At 41.9% G+C, this 27,785-nt stretch overlaps 1 protein-coding gene across 1 annotated transcript in view; it reads right to left on the minus strand.

Moving 5' to 3' along the window:
* The window catches only part of LOC127448385 (5-hydroxytryptamine receptor 2A-like), a 48,335-nt gene extending 23,491 nt beyond the window's left edge, over nt 1–24,844 (minus strand). The window contains exon 1 of the mRNA XM_051710870.1: nt 24,391–24,844. Coding sequence (XP_051566830.1) covers nt 24,391–24,844 — 454 coding nt within the window. The remainder of the gene's footprint in view (nt 1–24,390) is intronic.
* Nucleotides 24,845–27,785: the final 2,941 nt, after the last annotated feature.

The raw sequence follows: 27,785 nt of genomic DNA on the forward strand, positions 1-27,785 counted from the left end.
GATGGTTCGTAACAGCTCGCCAGGGTGAACTTTTTGGAAAACGTCTTACTGGCTGCTAAACACCTTCTTATTGCAGTTGGTACAAGTCATTGCTAAGTTTGTCCTGGAGCTCCATCTACTTTGAAGCTAACAGCTCATTCCTGTTCAGTCAGTTAAGAGCAGTCAACATGAACACACTGGCGTGCAGAGTTATTTGCGAGTTGGTGCAAATTTACCTACATCTGTACAATCATTTGAGAAGAGACATTTTCTAAGAATATGTCTTGCGATTTTTTTGTTTAATTACTCTACATAAGGAATCAAATTAACTCAAATACTCTAAGTGCCTATTCTTTCTGTTGTTTGATCTGCTGCTGTTAGGCCTTATGTATTCAGATAGAAGACAAAGGCAGGCCTAACACAGTCGTAAAACCTGACTGAGGCCCACACACAAAGTCATAAATCTTACTGATAAAATCCGCGCCAAAATCAAACAAAGGGAGTCCAAAACAGATTTCTCAACTCCTATTGGATGAGGCACACGACAGAACGCCCCTCAACCATGACGTCATCAGGAGTAGAAATACCTCTGAGATCCTTCCGGTCATTGCTTCCAGCAACTTTGCTCGCCATGTGTAGACGCAGCTCATCGCTGCTCTCAGGTGTAGCCTCGTGGCACAAGGAATTAACATCTGATTTGAAACTGTGGCCATACAATCTGCATCTTGCTGGACGAATTGAGATTACTCTGTGTTCCACCGAACACTCTAACGGATCCGAAGGAGACTGCCGAGCAATCCGCATCTTGCCTGCAGAAGTGAAGAGAAAAAGATTTCTCTTCCATCTTCAATCAAGGCGACATTGCTGATTTCTCCGCCAGCCTGCCGAGAATCAGCAGCCGTACCGCAAGCCGACAGAGCGAGGAAACGGCCTCCCGTTTTCACCTGAGCCTCGAGGTACCGAGTCGGAGTTAAAGGACAGATGAACACACATTCTACCTGCATCCTCATGCGATTCAAGTAAGAGGTTTACGTCTGGGCAGAGATAGAATATTATAGTGTGTTATTCTTGTGCATCAAGGTTATTGCTTGTACAGTTTACAGACCACTGAGTCCACTCATTGCTGCTAATAATACTCAAGGTATTACTGTAATGTACTGTTATCACGAATGAGATCTGCTGTGTTGTAGTCCAACCACATTGGACTGTTGTGTATTTCCGCCATCGCGGGTGAGACCGGCATACTGAGTTTATCCATTAAAGAACCAAAGACCGCGCCGTCTACCGTGTCTCTGAGTGATAAACTAACAGCTTCTTTCTCTCCCACGATTGCGAAACCGGCTTTGGTGGCACCACTTTATTCTCTCTCTCGTACTAACCACACACACACACACACACTTTTGGCTAGTAGATAACTTCATGATAAAGCTCAGCTTTGTCCCTAAGTTATCATACAAGCGGAGACGCCATTAACCGGCTTCTCTCTGCCCACATTCGCGGCCATATTCTCTGCCCGGAATCTCGCGTGACGTACTCTCCACGAGAGTCACGTCCGCCATTTTGTGCGCGTCACTCCTTACACACACTCACACCTTCCTCTCATGTATTATAGGCTTATTTTGGTTACCATATCTAATCATGTCACTGTTTAGTTTGTAGTTGTAAGTCGGAAGTTTATTGACTGCATTGTATTAATTATTAATTTATATTACTGCATAAATAAACTTTGTTATATTTCAAAGAGAAGTGTTTTGATTTGTTTTGCATACACCTGTGTCAAATGCTGGCAGGGGATGTCAGTGCTCGGATTCAAGCCTTCATTGTTTCCTTTTGAATGTCGATTTTCTTAAGAGAACAATCTAATATTGAGACTGTTATACTGTCTGGTTATTAGTCCCTGATTCCAGGGTGGTGCCCCGGCGATATTAATCCTTATTAATATTCTATTGATTTTGATAATTGATAATTATCTTTGATGATTGTTGAATTTGAAGGATCAATAAGCTAGTGTTAATTCTAATCAATGTTCCATTGATTTTAATAATTAATGATTATCTTTTATAATAATTGATATTCTATTGAATTTGATGGTTATCTTTGATTGTTGATGTGAAGGATTAAAATCAATGTTCTATTGATTTTCACAATTGATAATTATCTTTGATAATTATTAATTATTGCTAATAACCAAACCCGCTCCTGAATGTAGCACACTACATTTACTGGTGCCCCGTATGAGGCTTTAATGAGTTAGATTCTATTATTTAATTGAAATATTAATTAATAACTAAAGAAATAATTATTAATTATTTCTGATAGTAACACTGACCTAAACAACCAGTAGAACCTACACTGCTTCACTCATGTGCCATCTGCCACCCAAAGCCATTCACACATATGCCCATAGTAAGATATCCCTATTATCATTCTTTTGTCTGTATTCTACCCATTAGCACTCTTTTATTACATGGCTCTCTGGAATACTCGATTCTGATAGGTCAATGGCGCCATCTAACGGTCTGATATCTTGAAGAAACAACTGCACATCCACATTTCAGACCACTCATCCAGGTATTGCAAGCCATCTTTCCTGCTTCTCGGATCACTGTGCAATCTAAGCTTATAAAATAATTTGAAATCAATGTTTCATGTGCATTTATTTAATTATTTGGCAAAAAGTATTTTAATGTGCTGGATAATGAGCAGTCAGACAGTCATTTGCACAGAATAAACACAAATAGAATTCTGATGCAAACCAGGGGTGGATTTTAGCTGTTCATAGATTTATTTCTTCTCACATAGTTACATAATTTCAAGAAAATCTATATTTTATATCTATGTATTTATTTATGTGGTTAATAGCTGTTTAATAAGCAGGATAAAGACAGCTGGTTGTAATCACAAGATAAACCCCTTTAGGCTGATACATGTCCCATCCCCAGATTGCACACGTACATCTAACAGATGTCTGTTTTAGATCTTTTGATCTGGAAAGCATCAAATTCTAGTGAACATCTGCTAAACATCTTAAAAAGATCAGATTTACAAACATTCTAAATCATAAACGTCTCAAAGACATCTGATGAATGTCTTATTGACATCCGAGAGGAAACGTCTTATAGTTGTATTGCAGATGAGCAAAAAACCTAAATAATATGTCTTCCAGATGTAAACACAGACATCAAATAGAGGACTGGGTGATGTACATGCGCTCTCAGGGTCCGCTTCATATCGGGGTCCTGATCACCCTGTCAGGGTTTATATTGTGATACAAACCCATCTTTGCAGGAGTATCAGTGTCATAATTAATTACAATAACAGAGTGTAATCGTTGCATAGTATGGCTGTGTACAGCGTGCTAGCGCATTAGCACCATGAATGCAAAATGTAAACATGACAAATTAGACACTACTGCAAACAGTATACAGTATATTACTGTTCCTTAAATAATCAACAAGTAGTTAATACATCTTCTTTTACTGATCTTGTGTGAATTCTACTCATAGAATGAGACCTGAAGTCATTGATAACACATTTTAATGTCATATTAGTTGATGTTTTACATGTAGTCTTGAGCGTCCTCATTTAAATGTATTGTACCGCTAAACAACAGCGTGGCGGATGTCTGAATGTTCACAAACATTATGTTGTTGCTCAGCAATTTCAAACATATTTTTGGCTCTAAGTGAATGTAGCCGGTGGGTTGAAATAATCACCACAGGACACAATAATATCTTTTGAGGTTTTATTCTGATGGCTGTTTATTAAAAGGAAGAAAAACAGCAGTCGATGGGGCTGCACTATATAAAAAAAGAATATAGAAAATACAAAAAATGAAACACAAAAATTAAATACAGCAATGAAATATGGTACAACGAAATATGGTATAGGCCAATGTCAAAAGAACACAAACAGGGCATTAGCCCATCCATACGACCCAGCACACCAACAGCTTTCCATGTACTCAACACATGCCCAAACTACTAAAAGCATCCCACACACCTTCAACCAGGCTTCAAGGATATGCACAACAGCTCAAAACAACAGAACCCCCATATTTTCACATACAACACGCACCTCGCCTACCCACCAAAGTGGAAAACACCCTGGGTCACAAATCACCAAACAAGACATAGCCAATTCCAAATTTACACACCCAGTTCTCACATGTATAGAAAACACGGTCAAACTCCACACATGCAATCCACATACATCCTTCAAAAATTATTCATAACAAACACTTGTAGCATACAACTTTTCTGAACACGTTTAATGCAATTTAACAACATTTTTTGTAGAATTTTACATTTACCCAAAGAATTCTCAACCGATGAACAAAACCAGGAGCTTTCTTGCACAACGTATCTTCTCACATCTCTAATACAAGAGAGTGCCGGAAAGCGGGTGTCGCAAAACTCTTAAAAGAGCCACGTCCAATTTATAACTAGAGTTAAATTACATGAAATTTCTTCACTTGGCTACACGAAGAACGAAGAATCACTTTACCTCAAGTGTACCAGGGCCTTTAATTTTTCCATTCATCTCAAGCACAGTTGCTCAGCTTGCACAGACAGAGGAACGTGATTTAAAATCTGCCATCATGCTCACAGACAATCAGTTCCGCATTCAGGCATTTTCTAACAATAACACTATAATAATCTACTATAATATAATGCAATATAAGCAATAAAAATGTTGCTTTGTGATAAATTTGTCAGAATACACCGCTACTTTTGAATGGCTGTCACTGGATAAAGATGCTTTTTGGGTCCAGATGGTGTGGTTACTGCTATCAGAAAGGGCTAACTTGGCCAAACCTTGACCCCTTGAGTTTGTCACTTTAGTTGAGTCACACTTTTGCTTTTATTTTCCTGCATGCACCTTGTTTAGTGCACTTTTTCAAAGTGAGATAAGTCTGTGATTGCTTTAAACACTCGAGGATCCATTCAACACTTACAACTTCTTTGAATTTCTTTGCAGAAGAAAATATCAGTTTCAGTTTGCAGTCTAATAAATTCACACAGCAGCACAGGAGATATACTGTGAGTAAATAACATTATCATAGCTTTGAAGAACTCCTACGCACTTCTGCTTTTACTATCTACTGAGGTATAAAAAGAAGTCTTGGTGACACAGTAGTTAAAGATAGATGTGTTTTACTAGGAACATACAGACAGGGCTGACACATAAACACATGCAGTATTATCTATGTGACAGTATACAAACTGCAACTACTGAAGGGGAGCAGGTTTTATGATGAGACATGAAGGTCTTTTGAGAGAATATTTAGAAAGGGTGAAGTTCCAGGTGTGTTTGATGTATCATGGTGTAAATCAAAATCAAAGTCTTGATGAAGGCTTCAATATAAACACAAACACACAGAGAACATACAAAATGGAGAGAAAGATCAGAGTGATACATAGAAAGAGGAAAATATAGAAGTGAAAGAATAAAAGGCAGAATAGGTGCTTATGAATAGATTATGTGAGATGAAGAACGTTATCTATTTCCTCTCTGCCTGCTGTAGCTTTCATTCAATCAAGCTCAAACAGAAGACACTGCATCAAAACCAGAGGCTAATTAATAATCAATTAATGTAACATTGCTGTATGTATGTGTGTGTGTGTGTGTCTATGAGGTGCTGTAAATTTGTGTTTGAACTTGTGACAGAAAGGGGGAGTGAGACAGTGAAGGTCGAGTTTTTGCTTGGTCAAGGACGAAAACGCTACCTTGCGTGCAGAGATCGCTACCCTCCTACGGAAGGGCGCGATAGAACCTGTCCCTCCAGCCGAGATGAAGAAGGGGTTTTACAGCCCCTACTTCATCATACCGAAAAAAGGCGGTGGGTTGCGGCCAATCTTGGACCTGCGAGTACTGAACCGGGCCTTACACAGACTCCCGTTCAAGATGCTGACGCAAAAACACATTCTAGCAAGCGTCCAGCATCAAGATTTGTTCGCGGCGGTAGACCTGAAGGACGTGTACTTCCACGTCTCGATACTTCCTCGACACAGACCCTTCCTGCGGTTTGCATTCGAGGGTCAGGCGTATCAGTACAAAGTCCTCCCTTTCGGCCTGTCCCTGTCTCCTCGTGTCTTCATGAAGGTCGCAGAGGCTGCCCTTGCCCTGTTAAGGGAGGTGGGCATTCGCATTCTCAACTATCTCGACGACTGGCTAATCCTAGCTCACTCTCAAGACATGTTGTGCGCACACAGGGACTTGGTGCTCTCACACCTCAGCCGACTAGGGCTTTGGGTCAACTGGGAAAAGAGCAAGCTCCTCCCAGTTCAGAGCATCTCTTTTCTCGGTTTGGAGCTGGACTCAGTCTCTTTGACAGTGCACCTTATGAACGAGCACACCCAGTCAGTGCTGGCCTGTTTGAAGACATTCAAACAGAAAACAGCGGTTCCACTGAAACTTTTTCAGAGGCTCCTGGGGCTTATGGTATCCTCGGCGGTAGCCACCCCACTCGGGTTGATGCACATGAGACCGCTTCAGCACTGGCTTCAGACTCAAGTACCGAGATGGGCATGGTGCCACGGGACACATTGCGTGGTCATCATGCCAGTCTTTCACCGTCTTTTCAGCCCTTGGACCGACCTCTCGTTTCTACAGGCAGGTGTTCCTCTAGAACTGATCTCCAGGCGCATCGTGGTCACGACGGATGCCTCCAAAACGGGCTGGGGCACTGTTTGCAACGGGCACGCGACTGCATTGGCACATCAACTGCCTCGAGTTGTTGGCAATTCTGCTCGCCCTGCGGAGGTTTCGGCCGTTGATCCAGGGCAAGCACGTGATAGTTCGGACAGACAACACGGCAATGGTAGCATATGTCAACTGTCAAGGTGGTCTGTGCTCTCGTTGTATGTCAAAACTCGCCCGCCGTTTCTTCCTCTGGAGTCAGCAGCACTTCAAGTCGCTGCGAGTCACTCACATCCCGGGCAACCTCAACACTACAGCGGACGTGCTGTCACGGCAGGTTACCCTCAGGGGAGAGTAGAGACTCCACCCTCAGGTGGTCCAGCTGATTTATACTACCTGCGGTGGTAGACACGATCACTCAGGCTAGGGCCCCCTCTATGAGGCGCCTGGATGCCTTTAAGTGGTGTCTGTTCGCTAAGTGGTGTTCTTCCCAATGGGAAGACCCCCAGAGATGTGCAGTCGGATCAGTGCTTTCCTTCCTGCAGGAGAGGTTGGAAGGGAGGCTGTCCCCTTCCACCTTGAAGGTGTACGTTGCCACCATAGCAGCACACCACGACGCAGTCGACGGTAAGTCCTTAGGGAAGCACGACCTGATCATCAGGTTCCTAAGAGGCGCCAGGAGGCTGAATCCCTCCAGACCGCACCTCGTTCCCTCATGGGACCTCTCTGTAGTTCTTCAGGATCTACAGAGAGCCCCCTTTGAGCCTTTGCAGTCAGCCGAGCTTAAGGCACTCTCCTTGAAGACTGCCCTCCTGACTGCGCTCACTTCCATCAAGAGGGTAGGAGACCTGCAAGCGTTCTCTGTCAGCGAAATGTGCCTGGAGTTAGGTCCGGGTTACTCTCACGTGATCCTGAGACCCCGACTGGGCTATGTGCCCAAGGTTCCCACGACCCCTTTTAGGGACCAGGTGGTGAACCTGCAAGTGCTGCCCCAGGAGGAGGCAGACCCAGCCCTATCATTGCTGTGTCCGGTGCGTGCTTTACGCATCTATTTGGATCGCACGCAGAGCTTTAGGATCTTTGAGCAGCTCTTTGTCTGGTTTGGTGCACAGCGGAAAGGAAGCACTGTCTCCAAGTAGAGGATCACCCACTGGCTCATTGACACCATAACTATGGCATATCACGCCCAGGACATGCCATCCCGGTAGGGCTACGAGCGCATTCTACCAGGGGTGTAGCGGCTTCCTGGGCCCTGGCCAGGGGTGCCTCTCTAACAGGCATTTGCAGAGCAGCAGGCTGGGCAACACCCAACACCTTTGCAAGGTTCTACAACCTCCGGGTGGAACCGGTTTCGTCCCAGGTAGTGGCATGCAATACAAGCGGATAAGCCCAGGATAGCCGGCCGGGTGTATCGCTTGCACATAGCGCCTTCCACCTCATTTTGAGCTGAAGACATGCGCCATTAATTCTCAGTAGTGTTCACAAGCTTTGTTCTCTGGTTGACTTCCTCCGAGCCCTGTGGCAGTCAAGATTTCGGAGAGACTCGCTGCCGGCCCAGTACACGTGCTAAATTAAGAGTCCTGTTCTGGGGTAGGTGCTCCGCATGTGGCAGTTCCCTGTAAGGCTAACCCCATGCGATATATATCTTCCGCTAATTCGTTTCTCTGTTGGCAAACTGCATCTTCCTTGGGCAGAACCCCTCTGCCCCAGTCTCCATGTTTGTAGTAACTCCTCCCCCGTTGGGTAGGATCTACCTTGAAGACTCTCCACATGGTTGGAAAGACCATGTGACGTATTCTTTCACTTAAATACCCCCCCCTCTTTGGGCGAGATGTGGTCTCCGTGGTGTCTTCCCCTTGGGAGGGACACCCCCTGACTAGACCTGGTGGCCCAGTCAGATATTCCCCCTTCTTTTTAGGGAGTGGAAAAAGAGAAGGGGAAAAGAGGGTTAGCCTGTCTCTATCTTTTGGGTAGTCGACTTTTCCCCAAAGGGCCGTTCGACACTCATAACTATGTTGGGGGAGGTTACGTGTCGACCTGGTGTGCTGGCTATGAGGCACACAGTAGTCTGCCCACCACACACCGCCAGTTCACGTAACACAGTTCAGCCATTTGTGGCATTTCGTATAGGGACCCCTAGTGTCACTACATCGACACAACGTCGAGTGAGTGACAGATAGGGAACGTCATGGTTACTTGTGTAACCTCCGTTCCCTGATGGAGGGAACAAGACATTGTGTCCCTCCTGCCACAATGCTGAACTACCCGCTGAAATGGCCGGACCTTATATCAGCTCCTCAGCATAAAACCTGAATGAGTGGTTGCATACCATGCAAGGTGGGGCCTCGCGGCGGGGCAGAGCTCAAGGTGCCACACCACGTCGTGGCCGTGCTGAGTCTAGGGACATCAAAGCACTTACCTGGCTCCTTGTGAACACCCCCGGAACAGCCTGGGACAGGGGAGGAAGAGGCCTGTTCTAATAACCCATGGAGACTGACACATTAGGGGCAGCTGTGTGCCACAGCTGGGCACTCAGGGGCGGAAAGACCACTGCTGGAGCACCAATCCTGCAAGGAAAAACCCGTGGACGGTAGTCGTGATTACGACCGTGCACACTGGATATGTGACCCAGGGAGGAAGGAAGCCGCTCTTTTGCTGAACTGTTGAGTACCGCAGCCACTTGGGCATGTGGCGAAATCAAACAAAAAGGCAACAGAAGATTTTCCACCCGGCCCTCCACCGGGGGATGGAGTGGTCTTCTTACCAGCTCCAGGTGAGTGGGTTTCTTCGTCCCTGGGACGCCCATCTCAGGGGCACTTTGATGACCTCCGTGGGTTCTTAGCAGCCGACTGTGAGACGGGTGGCGTCTGCTTCCTGTGGTGGGCTCCACACCGGGGCCGGGCCGAAGGGGTGGGCTGCAGTGGAGCCAGTGCAGTCCCCACATGAGCAGACGGGGTGCGGGATCCTGAGCCGTGCCGGGGCAGGATGTGCCGGATAGCCTCCGTCTGCTGTTTCACCGCCGAGAACTGCTGGGCAAAGTCCTCGATGGCGTCGCCGTATAGCCCCTGGCCGCCCCGCCATCGAGGGTAGTGAGAGTGGGGGAACTGCGGAATCGGGGCCGGGCAGTAAAAGGTGCCTACCATGATTCGTCAGCTCCTCGTGCACTTCCAGGAAGAAAGGCACTGTAGCGGGGCGTGGAAAGGCATCTTTAAAAAGACGCGTCTTTAAAAAGACGTTCCGTGTGTGCCGCTCTTTTAGAGAAATATACTTTTTAGAGGAAAAGTCTCTATCAGAAAATATACTCTCTTTGTTTTCTGCCGAAGCACCCAGGGGCGTTTTCTGCAGTGCACCAGTGCAGAGGAGGGAGAAGCCGCTGAAATGTGAATGAACAGTAGAATTCAGCTCAGTGAGCATGACCGTTCGGCTCCGAAGAGAAAATCTGAATGAGTGGTTGCATACCAGCTCCTTTTATACCCATATGTCCAGGGGAGTGGCATGCAAATACCACTCGCCAATTTTCATTGGCATTTTATCAAAGACCAGAGGTGTCTCGGGCTCCCAAGAATGACCCCTAGTGTCACTACATCGACACAACGTCGAGTGAGTGACAGATAGGGAATTATCCCTTTAACAGGTCAGTCTCAAACTCTGTATACACAGAACCATCATCCTCCAGAAAATAATCCGCTATAAAACAGGTTATATCATAATTTGGGTCAATTCCACTGAGATTAATATCATACAAGCTGTTTAAGCAATCAGCTATTTTCTGTTCCTGCTCACACTTCATAGGTGCCATGTCAGACAGTTAATTCATCAACCCGACGCATCAGCATCCAGAAAACGATTTATTGACACGTAGTAGGCCTAAAATGTCCTTCAAATAAGCTGATTATTATTGACAGAATGTTGAGCTACAAAACAAATAAACTGTTCTTAAAATAAGAATGACACGAAAAAAATCTCCACAGACATCGGAACCCGGCTTAAGTCGCATTTTTTTGCCTTAACTGGTGTTGACCTAATTGCCGCTCGTGCGGATTGATAATAAGGTCTATTTACACTTTCTATTGGTAGAAAAGAAGTTCCTGAACCGAATGATACAAGAATCAGTAGGTGTTTTTGTGCCAAAATAAACCCAGAGCCGATTGAAATCAATGTTTAGGAAGCCCACGTCCGGTATTTTTTGCGCAAAATTATAAAGTGCCAATAATCATTCATTTCAGTATTTTTCATGTTATAAATGAAAATTTAAGTATTGTATCTCAAATCCCATGGTATATAATTTACAGCAATAAACACACATTACCTATTTTCGTCTTTTTTATGGCTATGACTACTTTGATGCTCTTAATCTCATAATTAGATTATGCGACTTTAGCCGGGATTTCACAGACGGGGTCACAAATTTGGTGAATCTTTGATTTACCTAAAACAATTACATGTCCGCAAATATTAAAACAGCAAATTATGTTTTAAATGTGTACAGGGGACATTTAACATATAATAAAGTTGCCTCCCTTCAAGTACACCCGGCCCCACCCTGGCCCTCCCAGTCAAAATGGTCTAGAACCGCCCCTGCTTTGAGTCTCTAGGTACAATCATGATTTCAAGCTTGATTACACTCCCTAGTGCTTGATGCATGCACAGAGCGCTAGATGGCATTACAGGAAGTGTAATCGAGCTTCAAATCATAAAACAACTTACAAAATAAACAAAACAACTTACAAACAAACACTAACAAGGGAGTACAAAATGGAACAAGATAATAATAAAACTGAAAACAAACCAATTGGGAGAAAACTGGATAAACAGGAACAACATGAAACAAACCGACTGAGGGTAACTGGAACACACAGGAACAACACGATAAAATAATCCTGCCAAATCAAGAATAAAACAAGACCAAAATGGCATCATGACAAAAAGACAATAATTAAAAATTTGTATTCTGCATAAATAAGAAAGTCTTACAGGTTTGGAATTATACGAGTGTGAGTAAATCATGACAGATTTTTCATTTTGTGTGTAGCCTAACCTTTACAAATTGTTTGACAACATCTTATCAACAATGAATAAACACATACACATACACACAAGCCAACCCCCTTAAAGGCTTTGCCTCACTCAAATGTACAAAAACCACAAACCTAAGATTTAAGCATGCTGAATGACAAATCTCAACAAAAGACTCTAGAAAAGCAACAAGTGTCAGCACATATTGAATTGCATTAATTCAGTAAGTATTGATTTGATCCGGACGCTGAAGCAATGACCACTGAGAGGGCATGATTACATGCATCAGAGTATCAATACGTTGAAACAGAAAAAAGCCAGGCAGGGAGGTATCTCTCTGTAAGTGTCATGAGGAATGTGTGCGTGTTTGTGGATAATTACAATCCCACTGGCTCACCTCGTTTTTTCGGACCCTTCCTGAACTCATCCTCTGCCTCGTTAAACAGTCCTGAATCTATCAGATTATTTAATCGCCCCCTCCCGTCCACACACACACACACACCTTTCTCACAGCTTCACTCTGTGGCTTAACCTCTTCATTGTCCAGCAAAAAACTCAAAATGGTTTAATTTGACCTACATTTGCAGATACAGAACCAGACATCTTGTTATATTTAGGCTACATTTACACAGTCTATGTTTTAGAATGTTAAAATACATTTAATAAGTGTAATTCTCGAATTACCATGTTCATACAACATCTGACAGGAGTGGCTCAATTAGTCTAAATGAAAGCCAGTCCACATTCCTAAACACATGATAGCCATGAATAGCGCCATAGCGACAGAGACTTGTGTTAAAGATGGTAATTTCCATAACATTGGAAAGTCTTATCGAGCCTAATCTCATGAATAAAATGTGACTGTGAAATGTCCACTGAGTAGTGTTAGAAGCATGTTAAATTTTCTCCCAAACAGATGAGGTTTTTAAGGTTAATGCTCTATTGAGTTTTAAATCAACAAAACCTACCTACCCTGAACATTAACCTAAGCGTTAATGTCATAAAAAGCAAATGTGAGATGAAAAAGGCAATTACTGAAGCAACCAAGTTTTTTTGTGGTGTTTCTATGACATTTTCAAATCAGACACACGTGTTCTTCAGTACTCTAGGCTGATTCTTTGTATCACAAGCAGTGATGGGCAGTTGCTTCACTACAAATAGCGAAGCTATTAGCTTAACTACATTTCTGAATAGCAAGGTGGTAGCTTTGCTAAGTTAAATCAAGTAACTTTTCAGTGGCGAAGCTATATTTTTGAGTAGGTAGCAGTGTAAATTTGACAGTGAATGACTCAGAAAGCTCACACGCGCTGCTGAATCATTTGGCGAGTGCTCTCACTTGCCAAAATGCTCACAGAATAATTTATAATACAGAAAATAATGATAATGCTGGTTGCAGTGGATCTACAATCAATGGAAACCAAACCTGTGAGTGTCCTATCATTAGCCAGTGATGAAGAAAGTCTTTATTAAGTTCAAGATATGTGCAGCTTGTGAACAGCACTGCAGGGAAAGATATTTTACCACTGAAAGAGTATCAAATCATTTAGTAGCCAACATGAAAACACATAAAAAATAAATAAAAAAATACATAAAAAAGATACAATGGAATTACCATGTTTTTTGGACATGTACCATTAGGGGGCACCATGTTAAGACAATGGTATATGTAAGTAAATCATATAGTGAAGTACCATAGTAGAACCTTGGTATTCTTTGAATTACCTTGAAGCGCCATTTAAATTCAATTGTAAATGAATATGGTAATCATATGTCAAATTACCATGGGTGTACCATGAAGTACTTTAAAGCACTCTGTAAATACAGAATAGTACGCACACAAAATTTGGCCTCTGAACATAAATTCCTAATACACACAGAAATACAACAGCTAGACACAGAATTACAGGATCAAATGAATAGTATATGTAAATAAATATAAGTATATATAAGTTTTTATACAGGAATGTGCAAAGGAAATTATGTTCAAATGGGCATGGGTTTGTAGAGGTAGTAGTATACTGTAAATGTGAAAAATAAAAATTAATAATAGTGATTTTTCATTTTGAACACATGCGTTTGTATAGGTAGCATGTATAAATATTAATTTACATGTTTATTTTTTTTTACATGCACAAACATTTCATATTGCACCATACTGTTTACTTGTATACTGTATTGCACTATACTGTACCATGGCTTAGATAATCATATTGTGATTAGTATTTTAGATGCTTTGTCTATGACAGTATGCTCTATACATTTGGTTGTGGAAAAAAACAAAAAAACATTACATATAGCAAGCTACTTTTGGCGTGTAGCTTGTAGTGTAACTTGCTACTTTCTCTGAAGTGTAGCTTTTAGCTTAGCTTAACTATTTTTGTTGTTGTTGTTGTTGTTGTTGTTGTTGAGTAGTTGGTAGCTCAGCTAGCTACAGCTAGCTAATTTTTTGAGTAGCTTGCCCTACACTGATCACAAGTGCAACAATCTATCGTTTAAGCTACAGCACAATTTGAAGCAAACGATAAGGCATGCACTATAGTTAAAGTATTTAAATGCATTAACAGTGTTGGGTATGCTACTCATAAAATAATCCATTACAAATTAAAAATTAAGACCACCGCTATGTTTTTCCATTCCTTGACAGCAGCCTCAGCTGTCGCTGAAGGAAGTGGAACCTGATGTGGTCTTCTGCTGTTGCAGCCCATCCGCCTCAAGGTTTGACATGTTGTGCATTCTGAGATGCTGTTCTGCTCACTACAATTGCACAGAGTGGTTATCTGAGTTACCGTAGCCTTTCTGTCAGCTTGAACCAGTCTGGCCATTCTCTGTTGACCTCTCTCATCAACAAAGTGTTTATGTCTGCTGAACTGCCGCTCACTGGATGTTTTTTGTTTTTGGCACCATTGTGAATACATTCTAGAGACTGTTGTGTGTGAAAATCCGAGGAGATCAGCAATTACAGAAATACTCAAATCAGCCCATCTGGCACCAAAAATCATGCCACAGTCGAAATCACTGAGATCAAAATTTTTTCCCCATTCTGATGGTTGATGTGAACATTAACTGAAGCTCCTGACTCGTATCTGCATGATTTATGCATTGCACTGATGCCACACCATTGGCTGATTAGATAATCGCATGAATAAGTAGGTTTCCTGAAACCATAGTTCCAACAAACATTCACAAACAGCATTGCACTTTACCTGTGGTTAGAAGCATAGTTTTTTGTTAGTTTGCTGTGTGGACAGCATTTGACTTCATTGAGACTTCTATATCTTTCATTCCATATATATCTTACGTGCATTTAAGAAAACAGCTTATTCCGGGGTTTTCGCAGAAAGCGACATTCTGAAACATCACGTAAACGCGAATGCAGCCATTTAGGGGATTATAGGCTGTTAAGAGAAAGCACTTTGTCACACACAGTTTCTGTCGGAGAACACGGCTTTTATGTGTTTATTAGCGCATGTTTATGTTAAGTGGCATTTATATGTTTTTGAAGAGTGCACATGTTCGGGTGTGCTCAAGTGTGTGTGGGGGGTGGGGGGGTGGTAAACAAGTGCTGAGTTCAGAATTGCATAATCCCATACTACTGTACTCATACTATTTCTGCCATTGATAGATATGGCAGAAGTAGTAAGAGTAGTATGGGTATTATGCAATTCCGAGCTCAGCAGATGTCTGATGTAGAGGAAAACCCCACTATTGCAGCATATATAGCATGCATATCTATCGCATTACACATTGTACGCTGCTTTCCTGTCTTCATCAGCTTTCTCGCATTAAACAGCTTTCTGGTGTACATGTAAATGAGCTATTATAATTTAATATTTGCAGAATTTATTACTCCACCCCCTGTGTAATTCATTAACAACAGCTCTATATTGTTGAACTAACATGGTTCGAATGATAGATGTGCAAAATAGTTACTACGGTTTCGGGAAACAGTCGTGACTAGTGAGTTAATTTTAACGATGCATCGTACTATGGTGGTTAAGCCATGAGTTACATCGTTGTTTAGGAAACACACCCCAGGACTGACAACCATATTTGCTGCAGTGTGAACATAGCCTTTGCCTCAGTTCTGGTTTCTTATAAGGGCTCACGTATTTTAAGAACATGATGATAGTTCTCCACAACCATGCTACAGATAGTACACCCCTCAAGATCTATAATGCAGATGAATGATCCATGGGTAATAGTTAAGCAGCCATTATAAACATGACAAAGAGGTAAGTGCTTGAAGTGGCCAAGGCCCTAATGAGAATGAAATGAATGATATATTTCTTTCTTTATGCAGATTCTCATCATTAGCTTTTCATGCTGCTCATTAAGTCACTCCTCTCTTTTTAGTCAGTGAGCGCTGTGGCAACCTAGAGACCACCGGTGCAAGAGAACCATCAGTGCTGTATTAACGGCATCTATTGAGCTTTGAGTGTTGCTCTGGAACACTCTATCGTCATGGTAAAATGACGTGGCGGGAGTTTATGCCAGAGCTCTGCTGTAGAGATTAAGGGGTATAAAGAATCAAGGGGAAATTAGTGTCTGTGTGTATTCTGATCCCCTTTATTTTGGCTTCCCTAACTGTCACTTCATCCTCAGCTAAGGAAAAATAAACAGAAACAAATGGGGAACAGTGAAGAGCAAAAAAGCAACATGAATATAAGAGACGCTACAATGAAAATAAAATGTGAATTATTTCTGAATGATTTATTTCTAAAGAATCTGAAAATTTTACAAACTGAGCAGATAAATTATTATAATAAAACTGATATTTCAGACTATATTTCAAATACACACCTGTGACCTTATAATCTATATTAAAAGGAAAGTTCACTATCAAAAAATAACAATTGTGTCATCATTTACTCACCCTCATGTTGTTCCAAACCCATATGACTTTCTTTTATCACCCTCAGTCACCATTCACTTTCACAGTATGGAAAAAAAAAATGCATTGAAAAGTCAGTTGTGACAGGAGAGTGGAGTCTGTCAGTCTCAAACATAACATCTCCTTTGAGTTCTGCAGAAGAAAGTCATACACGTTTGGAATGACATTAAGTTAAGTAAATGATTCAAATTGTAATTTTTGGGGAACTATACCTAAAATGCTCCAGGTGTTGCTTGGCAACTGTAAGCAGCTTACAGTTAGATTTTTGAACTGTATTATTTGGTGGAATAACTGATTTTAATTAATAATTATTTCAAAATGTATTTAACTTTGGTGTCTTTTGTTTTATCATAAAGCTGTTGTCACCTCTTCATGCCTGTATCTATCCTTACTTGTTTTGATCATGGCTAACAAATACACAGTGCTATTTATACAGTGGCACTGGATTACTCAGCACTTCGTCACAGCTATAATACGTCAGCACACGGGACTCAATGGGAGTTCCTCTCTGATTTTATCACCACTGTTGCTTCAGATAAAATCCCTCTCTTCTGTACTTGTCTTAAAAATCTCTGTCCACTGTGTCAGTTTCTTGCTCTCTCTCTCTCTCTCTCTCTCCCTCTCTCTGTCATGTGTCTGCCATCTCTTCTTTCTTTTGAAAGCTTTTCAGTGTCTCTGCTCTCCCCTAAGCTGAGCGGAATGTATACAAGTTATTGAGTGGAATTTTCACTGGTGTTTCTCCAATCCTTTGTTAGTGATCCTTGTGTTCTCAGGATGTTCTCTGTGCGCTCTCCAGAGAGACGTTCCCTCAGAACAGGTGATAATGTAAAGGCAGAGAATGAAAGGGCTTATGTAAAGATGAAACTAAAATCAGCTCTCTTGCACTTGACCACTTGCTGCAGAGAAAGACACCTTTTTAAAATCATGTTTTATGAGCTTTTCACCTTTTAATATATAATACAATGGATAATTTAGATGAAATGATTGGGGGGAAAAGGCATTGGGGGATGACACAAGCTGGATTTGTTGAATGCATGTAAGTGTCAACATCCTGTAAGCAACCTTTCTGCTGGAAACCAGCCAGAGTTGGTTTGGTCTAGTGCATAATTTTTGCACTTTATTAATGCACACTTTTTAAGCATATTCCACATGAAATATTATTAAGCAATATTTTAATTTTAAAAAAGCTTATGAAATAAATCTTATTGTCCCAACAAAAATTATACCAAAGCCCTAACAATGCCACCTAGTTGTGTTCTTTATCATTTCAACCCTTATGTGTGAATAATCAGAATTTTAACAAATGTTTAGTGAAATGTATAATAGCATATTGTTAAGCTAAACTTTTCCTTATCAGTTATATTAATAACTTTGGATTGTTGGATTGAACATATTCAAGTACATGTAAATTTACAATTCTTTTTATTTATTTATTTATTTTTTTTATTACTTAACATATTGTGTATATCATGTGCTCATGATCCTATTCATATGATTATTCTTAACATCATATTTTGTTATCTATATATTTGTAGACCACACACAGTATGTTCAAATATGCCAATACATATACAGAAGAACTCCCATTCAAAATTTAAGACAGGGAACCTCTCTCTCGCCTGTTTCTCTAACCAGAAACACACACACATTTCTGCAAGCACTCAGCCAGATCCCTTTAAGCCTCCCTTGCACTCGTACACAAATGGATTGAGTAAACTTACATTTTACAAATCTTAGTGTATTTCACTCAGTGAAATTGTGTTGATTTCATTTTAAGTAAACTAAACTTTGAGTGCACATGCTTTCCCATTGAATCTTAAATATTAGATTTGTTAGATGTTAGATTTACTAAACTCCAGATTAATGTCAATTTCAATCACAATTATTTGTTGAATTTCTTCATTATTTTTACACCATAAACTCAATATATTGTGTCATGACTATATTACTTATATAAATTAGGTAAAGTTCAAAACATACATTTATAAGTCTTTAATATATATATATATATATATATATATATATATATATATATATATATATATATATATTATGAGCAATATTTGTTGTTTCATTTATTATTTTTTTCAGCCTGACCAGACTGGAAGACCAGTAAAGACCAACACCAGCATAGGCTGGTTAAAAGTGTTTTTTTTTTTTTTTTCAGCAAGAATGCACTACCCGCCAGGCTATGTCTCTGATGCAAGACATTTCTGTGGAATCACTATATGTCCATCAAGAAATTCCCTTTTGTACCACTCAGAATTCCCTTATTTACCTCTTAGAGTTATCTGATTTTGTGTACACTAAGATTGAGTTTGTATACATTCCATATTCTTTAGAATACCTGTGCATGAAAATAGACCATTCTGAAGTCTTGATTTTGGGGAGCATCCCACAGTGTTATAGTGACAGAGCTTTTTTCCTCTGTGACTGCATTATGCTATTGCTGACACAGTATAAACCAGCTGGCTGCTGAATCAACCCATTATCAGTTAAAAGAAACATTAATTATCATTCAATCAAAAGGGCACATAAACAGCTTATTGCAAAATAATACTACTAATAAAAAAAAGGATACTTTGATGTTGACGTTTGACAGAAAGTTTAAAATAGGTTTAAAAGCATGAAGTGTGAAGGTTTTAAAAGCCAAAGTCAAAAGGTAGGCAGACAGATAGAGTGACCGTCAGGTGGAAGAAACTTGAAAACACTTGGAGGAGTCAGAGTTTGAAGATTTTGGTCTCAGAAAAAGACTGATAATCTGAAATAATAAAACAGTATTTTTGCTTTGTCAAGCCCTCATAATAAACAAGAACAGATGTTTACATTTCCTAAAGAAAATTTGTGTGGCGCTTGCCTGTGGCCAAAATTGTAAGTCTTGATTGCTCAGACCAGTAATAGTACATCTCTTCTTAACAAGCCGCATGATTTTAGGTATCATTTATGTCTGTAGAGATGAAGTACTTAGGGTGAGGGGTTTAGAACAAGAAGGCAAACCTGGAAACATTAATTAAAAACAAGATTATTCCTCTGCATATAACCCAATAATTAATTTAGCCTATGTGTCATTGATCAAATGTCTTCCATAAAATAGTAAAACCTGAAATCACCTACATTGAGGGGACCAGACAAAAATTCCCATGAAGAAAAAGCCTCTATAAACATATTAAATAATGTTTTAATGAAAATGTAAGACATTTTCTGTGAAAGTTAGGGATAGGATACGAGGGAACAGAAAAGCACAGTATAAAAAACAATATCACCATGACAGAAAAACAAATGTGTGAGAGAGAGAGAGGGATTTATAGAGAGAAAGAAAGAGAATGGCACAGACAGAGGATGATTCAACCAACAAATAAAAGGACTAAGAAATTAATTAAGGCAATTAACAGGTATAAGAAAAGGTGCATAGAAATGGAGCAAGAACAGCAAGAACACATTTTCAGTGCAACCAAAAAGAGCACAACCAGCCAGCAGACAAAGACAGATTGCTTCATAAAAGCAAAGCTAAAGTGCTGAGCAGCACTCTCTCCAGCATCCAGTTAATTTTGAATAGCATCAGTCCAGAGTTTAACCAGGAGACAAATAATTAAACTTTCTCTCACAATTCTCCATCCACATCATCACTCCTAATGAGTTCTTTTGTCTGCTCATTTGACAGAGGCATTAAGTAAGCTGCAGAGGTCATTCAGCTCACACACTCACACCTTGTTATGTTAATTAGGTTTTAGCTGTAACATGTGATTGTCTTGACGTTATTCACATCTAGACCCTGACTAATAGTACTAATACGTACAAGCCAATGCTAATACATACAACCCAATGCAAGTGCAAAGGGAACAGAAACAGAGACATGGGAATTGTGAAAAGAGGTGACAGGTTTCTTTCAGTATGTGATCCTAACCTCTTTGCCTTGGGGTTCTTCAAACCACTAGCATGGAACGGTGATGAGAAGCTGAAATACAGCATTACAATGCAACACATTTCACTGTCAAGCTCCATCATAAAAACTCCTTGCTTATTCCCACACTAACAGTAATGAACCATCTTCAATATCCTTTTGTCAAATCCAGCTTCAAATAAAAGCGAGCCATGCCCAACCGATTGAGCAGTTCGTCAATACGAGGCATTGGATACGCATCAAATTTTGACCCAGCGTTGACTTTCCTATAATCCACACCGAACTGGACTGAGCCATCGCTCTTAGGCACCAGAACCACCAGGGAGGCCCAATCACTGAGGGATTCAAGTATGGCCTTTAATTCTTCCCGTACTATGTTTCTTTTGTTTGGGTAGGTGGTAGGGATGACTACATACCACTACCCCGGGGGTTGTCTCGATGTGGTGTTCTATGAGATTAGTGCAGCCGGGGAGAGGTGAGAATATGTCAGAAAAATCATTTTGCATCCTGGCCATCTCCGTATGTTGAGACGGTGAGAGGTGGTCTCCACAAGGGACTGGGGTGAACTGATTGGCTTTTAGATTCACCTCTGGTCCGAGCTCCTCCCTCTCCGGCACTACCATCGCCAAGGATACAGGGACAGCCTCTCTCCATGGATTTAGGAGGTTGAGGTGGTAAATCTGATGTGCCCCGCACCTATCCGTCCACACTACCTCATAGTCAACTTCCCCAACACACTGTGTGACGCCAAAGGGCCCTTGCCACTTTGCAAGTAATTTCGAGCTTGATGTGGGCAGCAATATAAGTACTTTATCTCCCTGTGCAAACTCCTGTAGCCAAGCTCCCCTGTTATACAGCCGGGACTGGCGTTCTTGCGCCTGTAGCAAATTGTCCTGTGATAGTCGCCCCAGTGTGTGGAGTTTTGCTCTCAGGCCAAGAATGTATTGAATTTCATCTCTGTGAAGGTCCCTCCTCCCAATTTTACTTCATGACGTTTAACATGCCACGGGGCTTACGCACGTATAACAATTAAAACGGGGAAAACCCCGTGGAGGCTTACGGGACCTCTTACTCAGGGGTTTGAGCCACTTATCTCAGTTCCGAGCATCTTCATGCACAAACTTACAAATCATATTTTTTAAGGTCTGATTAAATTGTTCGACCAAGCTGTCCGTTTGTGGATGCCCGGCCAATAAAAACGGGCCATGAGATGGCTTAGTGTTTCCCCTGTCCCAAGTGCCCTGCCATCGGATTATAATGAGCTGCCTGGATTAACATTTCCTGACAGCTCTTTGATACCAACAACTGGGTTGTATTTTCTTTTGTCAGAGTGCTCTGTGCCACTCTATACAACCGATCTTTTATAAATGAAAAATATGGATATAGGACTGTGATGCCCGGCTGAAGACATTGAAAAACAATTACTATCACTTGGTCAAATGCGTGCTTCAGCGTTTCGTCTCACAACTGCTCTAGAGGGAAATCCTCTACTAGGGCGGGGGAGGAAAACTCCTCCCCTTCCCCGGCACCAGCCTGACGCAGAACAGACACAATTAGTGGATGGGTGAGGTGAGGACTAACCACCACCTTGACATTATGCTTTTGTCCCCAGAACATTATTGTGACAGTCACTACAGGATAATCATAAATATCCCATGCACACACCTCACCCAATTATTTGCATCCAGTGCCCCATTTTGAACCAGGCATTGATGAATGGAGGTTTGATTACAACCTGAATCCATCAAGGCTTGGTATGCACCCCCCTTAACACTCATCGGTATCTGGTACGTCCCTGCTCGATTGGAGGCAGTCTGTGGAGTGTCGGGGACCCGGATCAAGGCCCCCACCTCCATTACCAGGCACTGATCTCGGACATGATCCAGCTCCCCGCAACTCCAACAAACTGGCCCAAGCTTCTCGCCCACACCTGTGGCAGTGGGTTCCCTCACCTGGGATGAAGAGAGTGGAGAGACAGGGTTTGTTGGTGCGGGGAACCCCCAAAGGAGCCAGTTTTGGGGGAATGTCCCCCCGTTTCCGGGGGAATGGAACAGGGTGGAAGGAAGGAGAGGGGAGAGAGAGAGCTAGGGATGAGACAACAGGGGGTGAAAGGGTGTGGGGCAATTGGCCCCTGGATATGTCACCAGATGGTCTTCTGCCAGCTGGACTGCTACATCCAGCGACGCCGGCCGGTGGCATTGGACCTACTTGGCCATCCCCTTCGGCAGCCAGGAGACGAACTGCTCCAGTACCACCAAGTTGATGACATCATCGGCGTCGCTGTCCTCCTTAGCCAGCACCCACTGCCGGCAGGCATCACAGAGCTGCTGAGCAAAGGCAAACAGACGGCCGACCTTGCTCAGCATCAAGGAATGGAAGTGCTGGTGGTGTTCTTCTGGGCTGCGGCCAACTCATTGCAGGATGGACTTCTTCAACATCGTGTGGTCCAGGAGGTCTGGGCTTCCCCGGTCAGCATCAGCAGAAGATGTTCTGCCCATTGCTCCTGCGGCCATCATAGGGCTTTGGCCGTGTGCTCAAAGAGCTCAAGGTGTGCCTCCGGATCATCTTAAGGCCCCTTCTTCTTGAGCAACACGTGAGGGTTCGCTCCTCCTGGGGAAAGGCTAGCAGTCGCCCCAGCCCTAAGATCCGCAGCACCCGCCAGTCATTCTCCTGGGCCCAGAGAAGTGCCTCAAAACGCTGCTGCTGCTCCACGTGTAGGTCCATGAGGGCCTAGTGTTGGGCCTGGTGGATCCTGGCAAGGGACCTGAAGACTGCGATGACTCCATGGCAGTGTATCCTTCTTCCTCTTCTCCCGGGTTTTGGCACCAGTGTAACGGATTCAATGAAAAGAGGAAGTGGGAGATGGCGATTCCAACTTAGGAATGTCACTTTTTATTTAACACAAAAATAAAAACACGTTTGCATAAAGCGTAATGGTGAAGCTTCAATTTCACTCAAATCACAGACAGCAGCGGCCACCACACAAACAGCTTTGGGTGTCTGTTTCACTCTCTCCCCACACTCTGAGGTCTGGCCACTTTTATTTCCCCTGTCTCTCACTGCGAACACAGAAACAAGCAATTACCAGAAATTCATCTCAGGTGAGAACACTTACCGCTTACTCTCTTTCCAGATGAACGCTCGACCATGCCCTTGCCTCCACAGTCATATCAAAGCTTTTTTATTACACCATATCATGCATTTTTTATGTGTTTGGACTCATTATAAAATATAGCAGCAATTAAATTAATCTACAATCTCACCCAGACATCCTCTTGCATTAAATAACCTTGTCAGTATATACAAGAACACTAATGATCAATTAAGGCACACACACATTACAAATTACAGAGAAATTGACATTTACCTTATGAAACACAACAGATTGTGAATCACAGCAAAATTCATGACATGATGTGGGATACCTAAACATTAGCATATAGCTTAGAAATGTAATTAAAAACACTTTGATAGGAGTAACAACAAAAACAATGAATGATTAAAACTATTCTGTTATATAAAATATAAAATTCCATAAACTGAAAGTCAGAATGGTACCACTAATTGCCATAACATGCCACAAATATGTTGCAGCAGTTATTGCATTGATAGTATTTTCCCCATAATACCATGCACATGTGCAATTGCACAGCAATAATTCTTCACTATGTTTCTGCATTTTTGGACCTGTTGAAAGCTGATATAAACAAAACAGACATTACTACAGTCATCTAGTTTGATTTAATTAGGTTTTTTAGAATTGCATGAGCATACAACAATCAACCACTAAGTATCAAGTTTAAACTAAACTCTTAAAACCAGTACATACAGTATACGTCTAAATATCACTGTCACATGAGATTATTTATGTGCATGAACAAACAATTATCACAACATATTGCTCATTGATAACTGCAGTACACCAAACACCTTTGTGAAGACAAAATCAAAGCAGACTCACCATACATAATGGTCACCATGGAGACTGGCATGACCAGAACTCCCAGAAGCATATCTGCCACTGCCAGTGACATGAGGAAATAATTGGTGGCATTTTGCAGCTTTCGTTCCAGATTGACAGCCATGATTACTAAGATGTTCCCAGTAACTGTTATAATGACCACAACCAAAATAAGAAGTGCAGCCCAGTTTTTGCAAACTAACTCCTCTTGACCCATCTCTGCACTGCACCTGTGCCACGGCAGCAGTTCTGTCCTTTCACTAGAAGTTCCGGTGATTGATAGATTAGGAAAGAGAGACGCTTCTGTGCCAGCCCAGCTGCTGTTACACCCAAAGGAACTGTTATGGACCACATTGCCCAGCATGTTGTCTGGGCTGGGTGTCCAGGTGTGAGGGTCCAAGGGCATCAGATTTGAAGAGGTGACACCTTTGGAAATGTTTGCATGCAAGTTCATAATGTCACTTATTGACACTTGTAGACTCTCAAAATGTACAAAAGTTTGTTACCTCCAAAACTGAGAGAAGAAAAGTGGTGACGTATCCTTCTTTTCTCTCATGACATCTTTCATAAAACCCTGAAATCTGAGGTTTTCTTCATTTCTGTCCTTTTCACCTGCAGAAAACACTCGAAATCCTTCTGGAAACTAAGCAAGTGTTTTCCTTTACTGTCACCAAAAGAAGCATAAAACCAGGAAAATGTAGGAGCTGAAATGCTGTTGCCATATTCCGAGCATTTCTGAAGGCGCAGTGTGTGTGTTCACTCTCTTGACTCTCTCTGTTCTTGTTGTCAGAGCACAACAGATTTTATAAGCTGGATGACCTGATAGTTCAGCGTGCACTCACTCTTTTTCTCCCTCTTCCTCTCTCTGTCTGTGTGCAGATATAGCAGGTTCTGGTGCTCCTCAAGCCAATGATCATTCTCTTTAATCCAGCTGTGCTGAGAGAGAGAAATAGAGAGAGAGAGAGAGAGAGAGAGAGAGAGAGAGAGAGAGAGAGAAAGGAGAGACAGAGAGAGAGAGAGAGAGAGAGAATATGAAGAGTGAGTCAGGGGTTTGGTGGAAGTTCTTCAGGTGTTCCCTCTATCTTTTGCACCTGCATCTGCTAACAAGACAAAGCAGGGAGCTGATTTAATGTGACAAGCAACACACACACACACACACACACACACACTCTCTCTCTCTCTCTCTCTCTCTCTCTCTCTCTCTCTCTCTCTCTCTCTCTACACTAGCTTAAGGCGCAAACAAAATGTGATGGATGGAAACGAACAAGCTTAGGAAAATTGCTAGACAAAGATATAGACACACAAAGTGAAAACTTTCTATGAGATAAATATCCTTCAGTCACCTGTTAAAATATCTCCACTGAGCAACAACTGCTCTCTTTCTCTCTCTCTCTCTCTCTCTCTCTCAAATTCAATAAAAGCTTAATTAGCATGACAGTTGGAATGTACAGTAGTTTTGTCAAATCAATTATCTTTACATTTAAATGGTCCTGCTCGACCCGCTCCAAGTGAGATTTGAACTGTTGTCAGCCGGCATGGGAGGCAGGCGTGCTAATGAGCTATCACGTACCAGCTGGCTTCCATTACACTCACCTCCCTAAACCTCACTCCCTTCCGGGTCATGGCACCACTGTAACCAGTCCTGCTCGACCCGCTCAGAGTGGGATTTGAACCAGCGTCAGCAGGTATGGGAGGCGGGCATGCTAATGAGGAGGCTAAAGGCCACAGCCTCCAGCAGCAGTAGCTAGTGTGCCTCTTGAGGCCAGGGGAGTGAGGTTTTACACATACCGCACAGTTATCACGTAACAGCTGGCTCCCGCTACATACAGAATGTTTTAAAATAAGATTGAATAATAAAAAATAATAGAATACAATAATAATATAATATAATAATAATACAATAATAACCTGCAATACAAAATACAAAAATACATCCTGCAACATCTGGACAGACCAGGGACATATGCAAGGATCCTTTTTGTGGACTTCAGTTCGGCTTTCAACACCATCATTCCAGCTATACTCCAGAATAAATTACACCAGCTCTCTGTTCCCATGTCTATCTGTCAGTGGATTACTAGCTTTCTGATGGACAGGTAGCAGCTTGTGAGACAGGGGAAACTCACTTCCAGCACCTGTATAATCAGCACTGGTGCCCCCCAGGGATGTGTGCTCTCCACACTACTCTTCTCCCTCTACACCAATGACTGCATCGCCAAGTACCCCTCTATCAAGCTCCTGAAGTTTGCAGATGACACCACTGTCATCGGCCTCATCAGAGATGACGATGAGTCTGCATACAGAAGGGAGGTTAAACAGCTGGCTGTCTGGTGCAGTCAAAATAACCTTGAGCTGAACACACTCAAAACAGATGATTGTGGACTTTAGGAGGAACACCCCAACACTGACCCCCCTCACCATTCTAAACAGCACTGTGGCAGCAGTGGAGTCATTCAGGTTCCTGGGCACTACCATCTCACAGGACCTGAAGTGGGAGACCAACATTGACTCCATTGTGAAAAAGGCCCAGCAGAGGTTGTACTTCCTTCGCCAGCTGAGAAAATTCAACCTGCCACAGGCGCTGCTGATACAGTTCTACTCAGCAGTCATTGAGTCTGTCCTCTGCACTTCAGTAACTGTCTGGTTTGGTTCAGCTATGAAATCAGACATCAGAAGACTACAAAGGACAGTTCGGACTGCTGAGAGGATTACTGGTTGGCCCCTGCCCTCCCTTCAAGAACTATACACTTCCAGAGTGAGAAAAAAGGCTGGAAAAATCACTCTGGACCCCACTCACCCTGCCCACTACCTTTATTGAACTGTTGCCTTCTGGCCGACGTTTCAGAGCTCTAAGTACCAGAACCGTCAGGCACAGGAACAGTTTTTTCCCTCAGGCTATCCATCTCATGAACAGTTAAATTGCCCCATTGAGCAATAACTATGTGCAATACACAGTTTAGTCTTTCTTATATTTATCCAACACATCCAACCACTTCAGCCATTTCATTCCTCTGAAAAAAAAAACAAACAAAAAAAAAACATTTGCACTGTACATAACAGATTTGTATTTACACTGTACATAACAGATTGTATTAGATTTGCACTACCCATGTGTATGTATGTATGTATGTATGTATGTATGTATGTGTGTGTCTGTACGTATGTGTATAATTAGTTTTATTTTTTATTATTATCTATGCCTTGCTGCTGTTTTTGTATTGTTGTACACTGGAAGCTCCTGTCACCAAGACAAATTCCTTTTATGTGTAAGCATACTTGGCAATAAAGCTGATTCTGATTCTGATTCTGATAACAAGTAATAATGAAAGTGAAAAAGAAAACTCTTAATTCCCAGTAATAATAACATAAAACAAAGAACACAGCTAAATGAAACT

The sequence above is a fragment of the Myxocyprinus asiaticus genome, chromosome 11, assembly GCF_019703515.2.
Source record: "Myxocyprinus asiaticus isolate MX2 ecotype Aquarium Trade chromosome 11, UBuf_Myxa_2, whole genome shotgun sequence".
Lineage (NCBI taxonomy): Eukaryota > Metazoa > Chordata > Actinopteri > Cypriniformes > Catostomidae > Myxocyprinus > Myxocyprinus asiaticus.